The sequence below is a fragment of the Rutidosis leptorrhynchoides genome, chromosome 2, assembly GCF_046630445.1.
Source record: "Rutidosis leptorrhynchoides isolate AG116_Rl617_1_P2 chromosome 2, CSIRO_AGI_Rlap_v1, whole genome shotgun sequence".
NCBI lineage: Eukaryota > Viridiplantae > Streptophyta > Magnoliopsida > Asterales > Asteraceae > Rutidosis > Rutidosis leptorrhynchoides.
Genome location: NC_092334.1, coordinates 77,829,359 through 77,842,427, shown reverse-complemented (window position 1 = coordinate 77,842,427; position 13,069 = coordinate 77,829,359). Strand labels below are relative to the sequence as shown.

The window sequence follows — 13,069 nt, the reverse complement described above, 5'->3', positions numbered from 1 at the left end:
AAAAAACTCGCCTGTTGCTTTTACTCGGCTCCAACGTCCCAATTTGACTAACCAATCAGAAAACGCCACGTACCCAAACGCCAAAACAGCTACAGCGTTTTTCGCTGACAAACGCCCAGGGACAAACGCCCACAAACGCTGCGTTCCGGGCGTTTGTGGGGCGTTTGTGGGCGATTTAGGGTGAGAAACGCTCGCGTTATCTGTGGTCTAAAAGATTTCAAGAACCGCAGTGGTCAAATATATTAAAAATAAGTAAATATTAACAATATAATTACATTGGGCCCTGCTGGCATTAAGACCCGTGGGTATTGCTTATTTAATATGACCATCTCCTCTTCTCCTCTTCTATATTAAAACAGACCCAATTAATTAAGATTTTCAAAAGCTATCTTTCAGGAGACAATCTCTACCATTAGATAGAGAATTTTAGACAAGATCCAATGGTTGTCATTTATCCAACATAAGAATTGAAGATTAAAAGTCATTTCCCTAATTGCCCCTAATATCACTAAATAACGTACTTAATTATTAAATAAATCTTAAATCAGTTTTATATCGAATAAATAACGTACTTAATTATTAAATAAATCTTAAATCGGTTTTATATCGAGAAAAAAAAAACTGATGCGGAAAATAAGGGACGGTTTGATTTAGACTCCATCATCATCTTCGTCATCATCTTTCCATGGCATATCAACTATTGGGTGAAGTAGAAATTGCGAACTGTCCGCCATTATAATCTATGTATGCGCTTCTTTTTTTCTGTTGTATAATGGTTTTCTTAACTGTCGTTCTTAATTATTTTATTTCGGGTTTTAATTTTGCAGATAAATTATAACGATTAGATTTCGATCGATTAGATTTCAATTTCAATCGGCCGTGACGGGAGAGAAGTTCCACTTCACTTATTGTGAGTTGAATTTATATTGCAATCTAATTTCATAATGGATCATTTGTAATGCAATTTAATTACAATTGAATTTATTGTAATAAATCAAATCGCAACCAATTTTGCTTTAACTGAAGTTTCATATTTGTTTGTTTGCTGCATACATAGTTGGATCAGTAACTATGTAATTAGGGTTTGTTGCCATAATCTCACCGTTTTTTGTATTATCACATGTAGATATTTGAAACAAGTTTCATATGCAATTAGGTCAGTAATCATGTTTTTCTGCTGATGCCTTCTCACTCAGGTTTCTACCATTTCTTCGTCTTGACTAATGTTTATGCTTATTGCAGGAGACATTAGGACAAATGCTATAGGTGGTAAATGTGTTGTAGGTTTCGATTGTTGCTTGAACCGTGCAGGTATGACATTCACAATTGATTGTGACTTCTTCGCATTCTTTTCCATTCCATGGCAATCTCTTATCTACCTTAAATGATTATCTACAAGTACTACTTACTGTATGTAGGTTTGATTATGTCAATCTAGGTACTAAGCAAATTTTAGTCACAGTTCGTGTAGCAACAATTGTCACCATCAATAAATAGTTGAGTAATTTAGTTTTTGTGTGTTTATGATTATGGTAATTTAGTTTATAAGCACATTGTACTTTAGTTGATAAGCAAATTTTAGTCAAAGTTCATTGTTTTATATCATGGCCTCTTTTCTTTTCAGTTCACTTAGCACTGTTAAATCGTATCTACTAATTTCTTTTACGAGCTTTAACAGATCATCCAAGGGGCGTAGGCGTTATGACCATCAAACTCTTACCTAAACCTACCGGTCGCAAATTGGGAACTAATATTGCGGTTAGTTATCTATTTCTCGGATGAATTGAGTTACTGGTACTAATCATCTTCCTGGTGTGTATGTATTCATATTTCAATAGTTACAGGTATATTCTTTTAGATATTAGTCTACTACTTTTGAATTTGATGATGATAACGACTTTTCTTCATTGATTACCTACACAACTATTTTTATAACGACATTACCTACACAACTATTTTTATAACGACATTACCTACACAATTACAATCACCATTTCACTATCAAGTAATCTTTAAGTGAAATGCATAGATCCTTCAATGAAACAACTTGCCAGCAATCAAGTAATCTTTTAGTATAATGCACAAAGTACTATTTTTTGGTTGATTCAGTTGCAGTGGAATTGAAAATGAGAACATTGGTTGGATCAAGAACGCGTGAGTTATATAATGTTATAGTATGGTCTTCGATTTTTAGACTGTAATCTCATGGCATTAACAATTTTCAATTATTCACCTATTTCTGTGATCCATATAGTTTTTTCTTGATGTATACTATATTTTTTGATTTTTTGATGTTATTTCCCATTGATACTGTGGATATCCTGAGATGATCAATTGAGTTGGAAAAGAAGAAAGGGGACTATGTTTTATTTTTGTTTCATTTACAAGTTTACACTTTACTGTATATAGAGGTCAATAAATGTATGAATTACTGGATTTTTTTTTTTTTTTTTTTTGTGATTTCCATATATAAATATACAAAACACATATTATTGTTAACTGCATATAAATGAAGCCATACGAAATAGGCTATTCCATATAAATGCTTTAGTATTTCTATTGAATGTTTTATATCATCGCTTTTAAGTACTGATATGTTAATTCTGTTTATTGCAATTTTTTGTGAGCTTCATACAAGTCTAACTGCAGTTGATAGATTGGGCCAAGATGTATTGTCTTTAGGGTACCTTAGCGAAACTACTTTGCCTGGATTTTCGTTGGGTTCGTATCGGAGATCTTGCCTGTAAGGTACAAGTTTCCGAGACCGCTAATGTTCTCATAGTAGTTTTCCTGTTTTATTTATGATGTTACAATACAACATTTTCAAGCAAATATTTCTTGCTGCAGGTCGAGATCATTTAATTGATTAAAAGAATATCTTTTGATTGGCATAGTCACGTTAAGTATTCATTAAGGCAAGTGATAGATGATATTATCAGAAGTCTTAAAGAAGACCTTGATAAGGTAAAACACTAGCATTTATATTTTTATTTTTATTAAAATGACTATGACTATGACTATATGATATGATTATACTTGAAAATCTTAGGAGTAGTGTGGTCAAGTGGGTGGGTCATGACAGTTAGATAACATGTAACAATTGATATGGTTTCTTTGACCTCCAGCTACTATTTTAAACGAATAAAGTAATGGATAAGAAATAGCTACAAAAGTTGTACTAATGAAATGATCATCTACGCACATGTATATTCCTATTTCTCTATCTCATATTACACACCAGACTTAGTCACGAGTTGTTAATGAAAATAGGTTTGGTTTCTGGTTCACCTTTATATGTTTAGTCATAGCAAATGACATGCAATTTCATGCTTTGCTTGATATTGTGTGTTTATTTATTTATCTATCTTTTAATCAAGATATATAACCTGTAGTCAACTAATGATTTAAAAGGTTGGTCAAATAACTGGAGATGTTCTTTTTAAGGAATGTCAAAGATTCAACTATATCATATCATGTCATAGATGAAGGTTAATTTACACAATTCAATTATTTTCTTATTTTCTTTTTATGTTCTACACAAATAGCCCATTTTGACATGAGTATGGATTATTTGTATAACTTTTGTCAAATAATAAGTTGATGGAGCAGATATTTGATGTTGGTTTCATTTTTTGATTGCTTCACGCGTATTAGATCATCTGAGCGCAATGAAAAAGGCATGAAGATTTATTACAGATTGAAGACTAGAGGAGAGTGTGTTGGCCATTACATATTCAAATGCAATAGGAGTGGAAAAGAGAATTTATTACTATGGCTAAATGAAAGTAAGAACTTCATTAAAGTTTTATTTATGGCTATTTATATGAAATGAGTTAATGATAATGATTATCCAACTGTTAACAACAGAACTTGGACACCCCATTGAATTGCAAGGGCAAGAAAAATGTGGAACTCATACCATCACTCACCCTCGACCTCATCAACCACACAAGTTCAAGCTACCGATGATTCTTTTGAGACAAGACTTAAGGTCATACTAGGTGTAGCATTGGTAAATGTAACCAGAAGACGTTTAGTCATCTATATCATATATTTGTAACAGTTTATGTTTCAACAAGGAAAATTAGCAGGTCTAATCGACCTCTATTGACTCCTTCATTCAGTTTATTATTATTCCGGTATTAATTTCGTCCGAATTAAACATGGTTGATTTATACAATGGTTTTATCGTTCTTATTTTGCTTCTTTTTTTTATCTTTATAAATTATCTTAATCATATTCCTTTCCTTGCATGTAAAATACAAATTACTTTTATACAACTTGTGAAATGATTTTATTACATCATTCAATTTAATTAAATCTACTTTGTAAATTACTTATTTAATCCCGTGAATTCGCGGGTATTAAACTAGTTTGATGTTAAATTGGGCCCCTAATTTTCATCTATGCTTGGGTCTCATAACAAATTAATGGGGTCACTAATTAAAAGTGTAGATAATTTATTCTTTGTGGGCTATTAGGATGTGAGTTTATGGGCTATTCAGTGGGGTCACAGGCCCACCCTACTTGCTGAATAGCTCCGCCTCTGCTCGCAATGTATTCCTTGTCATGGTATTATATTGTGGCTTTTAATGAGGGAACGTATGAAGACACATGACAAATATAACAAACAATTATAGATAAGATGAAAACAGCTTAAAATAACATACCCATAATATTAATTTAAGAAAACATTCACCGCAAACAAGAGAAATTCCCTAAAAAATCGCGAGATATCGTGAAAACGGAAAGAAAGTATGAAAATGCGAGTGTGCGTTCACAAGGGGAATTCCCTCACAATCAGGGGGTTTCTCATTATCGACACAACCAAATAATAAATCCAATGAATATATTTTACAGAAGATATAAAAGTACCATTTCACTAATTACCTTCCATACATGCACATAAGCTCAATCAGATTTTGATTCCTCAGCAGTGAGACTCATATGATGTAAACATTGTGTAACAGTTTCAACGCCAGTATGAGGGTGGTTAACTTTACACTGTAAGTACGTTGTCAACAAAACACAATTAAATTAAAATATATACGGTTTGTTATTGAAGGTGATATTTTCTAATTTATTGATTGTTTAATTACCACGTTGCAAGTTGCTCTATGTGTTGGAATCTGTGATGCGTATAATGCGGATACAAAAACATTCGACTGTTAAAAAAAAAAGAACATAAAAAAAAAAAAAAGATTAGAAACTTGGTGTTTGGAATTAATATAACATACAACTAAACCAATCCATTGTTAATACCTGTTGAAGAAGCTTGACCACATTCTCCACATCAGGAGAAAAAGAATGATTACGTGTAGCAACAAGGATACAATGCCTTTTAAGAATATGGTCATTTGGGCTTCTTTCATTTGAAGAACGAAACATCTGATTTTGTGTCATTCATTATAAAACAAGGAATTGTTGGTTAGTTTGCGTAATGAATGACGCACAAGTAAAAAAAAGAGACGCAAGACTCTGAAAGGGTTATAAAAAAAACCATAGTAGGTCAAAGTCACAAGATGACATTACACATACCATTAGAGCTTGTAAAAGTCCTTGAGCAGTTGCAGCATTAGAAAAGGCGACATCAGAATTGAAATCGATAGTTGATAGCCAATTCATTACACAATTTTCATCGTTTGTCCACATTGACTGATGTAAACACCAAGCAGCTACAGCAAAGAAGACGAGATTTTGATAAAATAACATATGTTATATTTACAATGAACCCATAATATTAGTACGTATTAGGCTAGGTGGAAGGAAATAAAGAAAGAAAAGCAAATGAATATAAGTAAACACACAACTAGAAGAAGATCCACAAGCAGCAGCAGCATTGAATACGACAATAGCAAACTCAACATTATAAAGACTCTCTGCAACATCATCATTATCCTCCTCCTGATTACACATACACACAACGAATTATTATTAAAAACATAAATTAAGATAAAATAAAATATAAAAGTAACAGCGAAACAAAACAAAATAATGAGTTAAATACACTTACAGAAGAAGATTCATTAGATGTGCGAATAAACCTGATAAGATTGTTTGCAAAACAGTAATCCAGAACTTAATTTCAACGAATAATCACAAAAACAAAAGATAGAGAGGAATAGCGTAATATACCTGATAATATTCTTAAGATAATTGTTGAGAATGATATGCCAATAAGAACCTACGACTGTAGTGCCTTCAACCACCAACACCACTTGTTTCTTCTCCGAAACAGCCATATTTATTTAATTGTTTCAAATCCAAAACTAATAAACGATGATTACTTTTCTGTACGCAAATTAAATAATCGGTCACAAAACCCTAACTTTATTTGCAAACAATGTGTTGCCGTTTTTATCCTTTTCAACTTCAAAGCCACGTTTCAATTTGCAATCCCCATCGGACCGACTAGTTATGTGAACCCATTGGATCTTTCTAGAATTATTAATGGGTCATGTAAAAGACACTTAATGGGCCTGTTATTTGATGACTAGACCCAAAGACAAACACAATGGGAAGAAATTGGTGAAAACTTGAAAGAAGTGGCGAACAAGTGTTGGGTGGATTGGAGGTTTGAGGGTTATAAACGAACGCCACTCGATCCGGGTGAAGATATATATGTTCAATGATTGGATCATTCATTCTCCAATCAACTTCTATACCATTTAGAATAGGTCTAGAGCGAAGTCTTGGACCATTGTAGATGAATTTCTTTGTATGCAGGAATTGCATTTAAATCTTAATCATGTAACGTTTTCGTATTTCAATTTTGATTCAGTTAATTTCATTTCGATCTCCATTTTTATACTGAATCAGGCCGTCTCATTGCTTATGAGGGCCGCATATTAATGGGCCCTTAAACGTTAATTATTGTTTGAGTATCAACACTAATTCAGCCCTAACACTAAATTTTTTAGGGTTTATGAGCTATGTATTTATAGGCTCACGAATTAGGGTTTTGATAGAATCTCTTCCCTAATTAAATGCGATCTCTTCCCAACTAACTTTCGTTATTTAAGAAAAAGAATCCGAATTGATTATATTGTACATCCTTCTAGAATATACTAGACCCCTATGCAAGTATACGAAACTCGCATCAGATGGTATAGGCGCATAGAGTGCGGCTATACCCGTGCAATATCTCTGACATGGCAATTTACGTGCGGTTTAGGACTTTGGATGCGTAATCCGTATAGTCTTGCGGATATGCGTATCATTAAGTCCCCCCAGTTCGATGTTATATACAATGAAAATTAGTGTATGACGTCGAACTAGTAAGAAAATGTACACATAATGAACCACAACAACACCCTTGATCCAAATTAGCATGCTTAAAAATTTTGCTAAAAAATCCTAGTTGAATTCCAAATATAACCGGACAGTGCATAAGATTATTTAAGTATATATGCGTAACCGGATACTGTATTAGCATTAAATGCAATGTATGCGTGCAGTCAGATGGTATAGGCGCATAGAGTGCGGCTATACCCGTCCCATATCTCTGACATGACAATTTGCGTGCGGTTTAGGGCTTTGGATGCGTAATCCGCATAGTCTTGCGGATATGCGTATCATTATCCGCCAACCCTGGATTTTACGGAACAAAAATTTTTACACTAAAAAAAAATTACTAAAAAATAAGGTTTTTTTTAGTGTTCATCCCTGCTAACTATGAAATAATTAAAAAAATTTTACACTCGCCCCACCTGTATCCGAGTTCAAGTTCCGCCGCTGTATGTGACAAAACAATACAATTTATCTACAATGATAACTTTATTTATTCGTGTAGTTACAATTCATGTAAATTGAAAGGGATCCATGAGAGTTGAAGTCACCAACACGTCATACTAGAATTTAATTGTAAAGGGAAATTGAAAACTAACGATATAAGCACGTGCAATACCTTTCTGCAATAACGTGCGAGCCCATCAACACTCGTTATTCACTAGTACGAGAATAGTCTAGTGTTGTTTCAACTACTAGGTATGGGCCGTTAAAACCCTTCGATTGTCGCCCGGATATGATATCGGCCACAAATCGCCAGAATTACCAAGAGCACTTAATCTCATGGGATCTATTGCGCTTGTGGTCTCAAAACGCGTCATGCTAGGAAAGGTCTTCACACCCTTATAAGGCATGCTTCGTTCTCCTCTCCAACCGATGTGGGGCGGATGTTACATATCTAAACGAAGCCCAACTTATATACATCTAAACGATGCCAAACCCGGTTTCTTTTTCTTTCGTTTTCCCCCAAAACTAACAAAATATATATAAAAATGGGCTTTTTTATCAAAAGATGAAAGAACCAAAAAAAATACAACAATGCACACGGATTGTATCTAGACAACTAAACTTAACAGGACCTAAAACAGAGGTATCTAAACGCGATCCAAGGGAAAACACAACAAACAAAAGAAAAAAACAAGCACCACAACAATTCTAACCAACCAAACCAAAACAAGCTTCTAAAACTAGGACTACAATGAATCAAACATACACACTAAATAAGAACTACAACACAAAATGACCTCAAATGAAACTGGGTTGCTCCGGCGCCTGTGACGCCTTCATTCTCTTCAGCCCAAGCCTACAAGGCTACAAAGTTCTACGTATTCGAAACGAAATGACATTCTTGCTCGGTTAGAAAACTCGTATATGTTCTAGGAACCGAGCATGAAACCTCCTTAGACATCATATCAACAAAAGAGGCATTCTTAGGACTTAAACCTTTATCATCCCCTGTTTCATCATAGAAACTGACCCGGTTCCTTTGACACTGGTTTTTACTTTTAATTGATTTTTGTTCCTTTGATATTTTAATTATTTTGTCATCGTCAAAGAAGTTTCAAGTATCTGCCACTTTTTTTTTTCTTTCTTGATATATTATTTATAATCTAAATATAATTGATCATATTCAAATCAGACTAAATATCATCGTTTAATAAAAACTAGAAAAAATTCGATCGCGTGTTGCTGCGATTGTATTTGGATATACGTTATTCGGTACATAATATATCTAATGGTTCGGGCATTGCGGTTGAACATTTAACGCCTTTTATGATATTAATATTGAGCAAAAATTTGAGGGAAAAATTTGGGGAAAAGAGGGGCAGAAGGACTGCAGAAGGACTCGAACCCTAATTTTTTTTCTTTACAAACTAATGAACTTACCATTTTTTTTGGCCATGTACTTGATATAATTAGTTTGGTTTGTTTATATTATATATATCAGAAGAATTTTATTTTTTTCAAAAAAGCAACGTTTCGAATATAGTTAGTTGCGTATTGTTCGTAAAATTATTTCGAGTTGAATGGTAATGACATATAAATTTAACTCGGTGCGGAAAAAAAATAAAAAAATAAATCCCATTAAAAATGTTGGTGGGTTTTTTTAATGTTTATTGTAATAAATTTGAATGTTCCATTTTGCCCCCCAAATTAATTGAATGTCTACAATATTTCACCCTGAAATTTGACAATTAATACCCCTCAAGTTTGATGCATTTGACCCTTTCCTTCCACCTCTAAAACAACACATCACATATAGACACAAAAGGTCCAAAACAACCAAAAACTTTGTAACTAATAGTTTGTAGTGATGCGTTTAACCCTTTCCTTCCTCATTCAAAACGACACATCACATATAGACACAAAAGGTCCAAAACGACCAAAAACTTTGTAACTGAAGTTTGTAGGATAATAATAAGATACACACATACGGGGGCTACGGCCATACGGGGATAGTCAAATGTTGTTTTAACTTGTAACTCTTAGCTATGGGCCGTTAAAACCTACCGATTGTCAGACCCGTATATGAGCTCAAGCCACAAATGGCCCAAATTATTAAAAGCACCAATTTTATATGTTTAAATTTGATAATGTAAACAAAGCCCAACTTATACCTGATCCGGTTTACTTTGACGCCACTTTTAACTTATAAATGATTTTTGTTCAATTATTTTGTCATCGTCATGTATCTGCCACTCTTTATTGTATTTCTTTAACATTATAATTGATCGTATTCGAATCATATCTCAGTATTTAACTATTTCACGATCTCTACACTGATCTACCATCATTTAGTGTTGTAAGCAATTAAATACCCCGCAATTTATGACAACAAAAATTACATAAAATATCAACTTGCCACCTTGGTCCATGGCCCAATAGTTGGCCGGTCAATAATGAAATAATAAATAAAATGAAATAAAAATGATATAAAATAAACACACATTGAAAAATGAGTGGCACCCAACTTGAGGAAGCCACGTGGGAAGGGTTCCTATTGTCCTCGATCCACTTCATATCTTAATTTTATACTGTTAAATTAATAAAATAATGTTACCACATGTATTAATCATGTTTTGCCAAGTTTATCCTGAAAATTAAAAATCATGTGGCACCTACTTCCTAATGGTATTTGTTATAACAGACTACGACTACTAGCATACTAAATTAACATTAAGCCAGATCGTGTTTGAACATTGAAATATAAAGTGCACGTGCTCAATAAACCAAAACTTAATATTCATATAATAATAAAGTATAGTTTAAAGTATTAATTTAATTAATATTATAAATATAAATATATTAAATATTCGTATAAAAAATAGCACCTAAGATCCATTGAGTTAATCTTTTTCACTATATAAGTGGACTCTCGGACATCAATTAGACCACACCAACAAAACATAATGTCTTCATTTAGCTTATTATCATCTACTATTCCTAGTACCAAAAACACCAAAATCTCATTTTCTCGTTCGCCCAAAACTTTATCCCATAATCGCTTTAAAGTCTCATGCAATGCTAATACTGCTACAGACGATGACAACAAACAAAAAGCCTCACAATCACTTGAAATTAATCAACAAAACAACAATGTAGACCGAAGAAACGTGCTTGTTGGGCTCGGAGGCCTATACGGTGCAGCCAACTTGTCATCCATCCCATCGGCCTTCGCCGTACCCATTCAAGCACCAGATAACATTTCACTTTGTGTTAATGCCCATGCGGGCATTGGTAACATGACGGACGCTGTAAAGGGAGTCGCGTGCTGCCCTCCTGTGCCAGCATCTGATCCAGTCACAGGAGATGCAATCGCGCCTCCACTTTATCAGTTGCCTCCGCGTCCCACAACACTACGTACTCGACCAACTGCACAAGCGGCCGCTAACGATCCAGTGTACCTAGCGAAGTTTATGAAAGCCGTTAAGTTAATGAAGGCATTACCAGATGATGATCCTCGTAGTTGGAACAACCAAGGTAAGATCCATTGCGCTTACTGTAACGCCGGTTACACTCAAGAAAAGAGCGGTTTCGATACCGTGAACATGCAGGTTCACAACTCGTGGCTGTTTTTTCCGTTTCATCGGTGGTACTTGTATTTCTTGGAGAGGATCATGGGGAGTTTGCTCGGAGACGATACGTTCGCTTTGCCGTACTGGAACTGGGACAATACAGACGCTATGACCGGGTTCCCAACCGCGTACGAGCTCTCAATGCCGTCCGATACGGGTGGCAGACCGAGCCCGAAGAATAACCCGTTGTTCGACGGGTTTAGGGACGCGACCCACGTGACAGCTACAGTTGATTTACAAGGTGGTTTTGTTGGTACTGATGAAGCTATGAAGAACAATAATCTTGCTGTTGTACATGACCAAATGAGCGTGGTTGGTATTGCGCCGTTTTTCGGTGGGTTGTTGTCGGCCGGGCCACGTCCTACGACGATGCCAGGTGGATCCATAGAGGCTGGGGTCCACACTAGGATCCACATATGGACCGGTAACCCAAGGATGCCTAATAATGAGGACATGGGAAACTTCTATTCTGCTGGGTACGATCCTCTGTTTTATTGTCATCATGCGAACGTCGATCGTATGTGGTATCTCTGGAAAACCGTACTGAACGGCGGTAACAATATCGATCCGACCACCTCCGAATGCGGCGTCGATAACCCCGATCCGGGTTGCCAACTTGCCGGTGACTGGGAAAATTCGTCGTTCGTGTTTTACGATGAGAACAAGAACCTCGTACGCGTGAAGAGCGGAGACTGTGTTGACATTGAAGTAATGGGGTACACGTACGCAGATTCCGATATCTCACCGTGGTTGAATTACAGTTCAACTCCACACGCAGCCGGGTCAAACATTGCGGCCGACTCAATCGGAAAGGTGAAAAAGGTGGACGAGTTGAAGTTTCCGCTTTCGATCGCGGAAACAGTCAAGTTCTTAGTGAAGAGACCAGCTGTAAACAGGAGCCACAAGGAGAAGAAAGGAACTAGAGAGATTTTGATGATTAATGGAATCGAGTTCGACGGTAGCGCAGGTTTCAAATTCGATGTGCTCATTGATGACGTGGACGATGGGACTCCGATCAACGCTTCGGATAGTGAGTTTGCTGGTACGTTTGAGCAGTTGCAGCACGGTGTGGGTGGATCGATGAAGATGACGACGGGGGCAATGTTCGGGATCACGGGGTTATTGGAAGAGCTTAAAGCTGATGGTGATGAGTATATTTTGGTGACTATTGTGCCAAATTATGGCTGTGAAAAGGTGACGATTGGTGACGTCAAGATTGAACTGCTCAAAATTCGTCGATGATTCATTCATTCAAATGATTTGGTTTCGGCACGTGATTTGGTATCCGGTTGTTAAGAATGGTAGCAATTTCGTTACTTGATAATAATTTAGTTTCGTGTGTAACGAGTTTGTATGCATGATTCTCGGTTGATTACCATTTGTATTCAATAAAAGTTTTTCAGTAATGTATGCTGTTTTGGTAATATTTGCAATGTTCTTTAGTTACTGAATTAATTTCATTGATGCTGAGATGATCCACAGGTGGTCAGTAGAATTCAAACCGTTTATTTGACAATCGGTGCAAAATAACTGGCATTGAATTTAAATTCGATTTCGGTTCAATTTATAAATTCAAATTCAATTTTTAGTTCGAATTTTGATTTAGTTATACACACCAAACTACTCACTTTAAAACTAAAGATTTAATTCAAAAACCAAATATACCGAAGTGAATTAAATAAAGAAAGTGAAATTGGAACGTACAC

The 13,069-nt window shown here is 35.3% G+C and overlaps 1 protein-coding gene and 2 long non-coding RNA genes across 4 annotated transcripts; all 3 read left to right on the top strand.

Annotated features, from left to right (window-relative positions):
- The first annotated feature begins 883 nt into the window (after window positions 1-883).
- On the top strand, window positions 884-1,313 carry LOC139892243 (uncharacterized). The gene is made up of 3 exons (XR_011774008.1): window positions 884-910; window positions 1,127-1,156; window positions 1,243-1,313. It is a non-coding gene; the product is annotated as an uncharacterized lncRNA (long non-coding RNA).
- Window positions 1,314-1,453: 140 nt separating this feature from the next.
- Window positions 1,454-4,044, top strand: LOC139891051 (uncharacterized). Of its 2 annotated transcripts, XR_011773522.1 has the most exons (5): window positions 1,454-1,758; window positions 2,650-2,748; window positions 2,848-2,964; window positions 3,655-3,785; window positions 3,868-4,044. It is a non-coding gene; the product is annotated as an uncharacterized lncRNA (long non-coding RNA). The 2 variants fall into 2 exon arrangements; XR_011773521.1 differs by lacking the exon at window positions 1,454-1,758 and having other exon boundaries at window positions 2,590-2,748.
- A 6,653-nt stretch (window positions 4,045-10,697) lies between these two features.
- LOC139888003 (polyphenol oxidase, chloroplastic-like) lies at window positions 10,698-12,646 on the top strand. Its single transcript, XM_071871042.1, has one exon. The coding sequence runs from the start codon at window positions 10,698-10,700 to the stop codon at window positions 12,603-12,605; it is 1,908 nt and encodes a 635-aa protein (XP_071727143.1). The 3' UTR covers window positions 12,606-12,646.
- The last annotated feature ends 423 nt before the right edge of the window (window positions 12,647-13,069 follow it).

Bases quoted from the DNA above. Each gene is read 5' to 3' on its own strand.
- LOC139888003 (XM_071871042.1), top strand. From the start codon at position 10,698: ATGTCTTCATTTAGCTTATTATCATCTACTATTCCTAGTACCAAAAAC.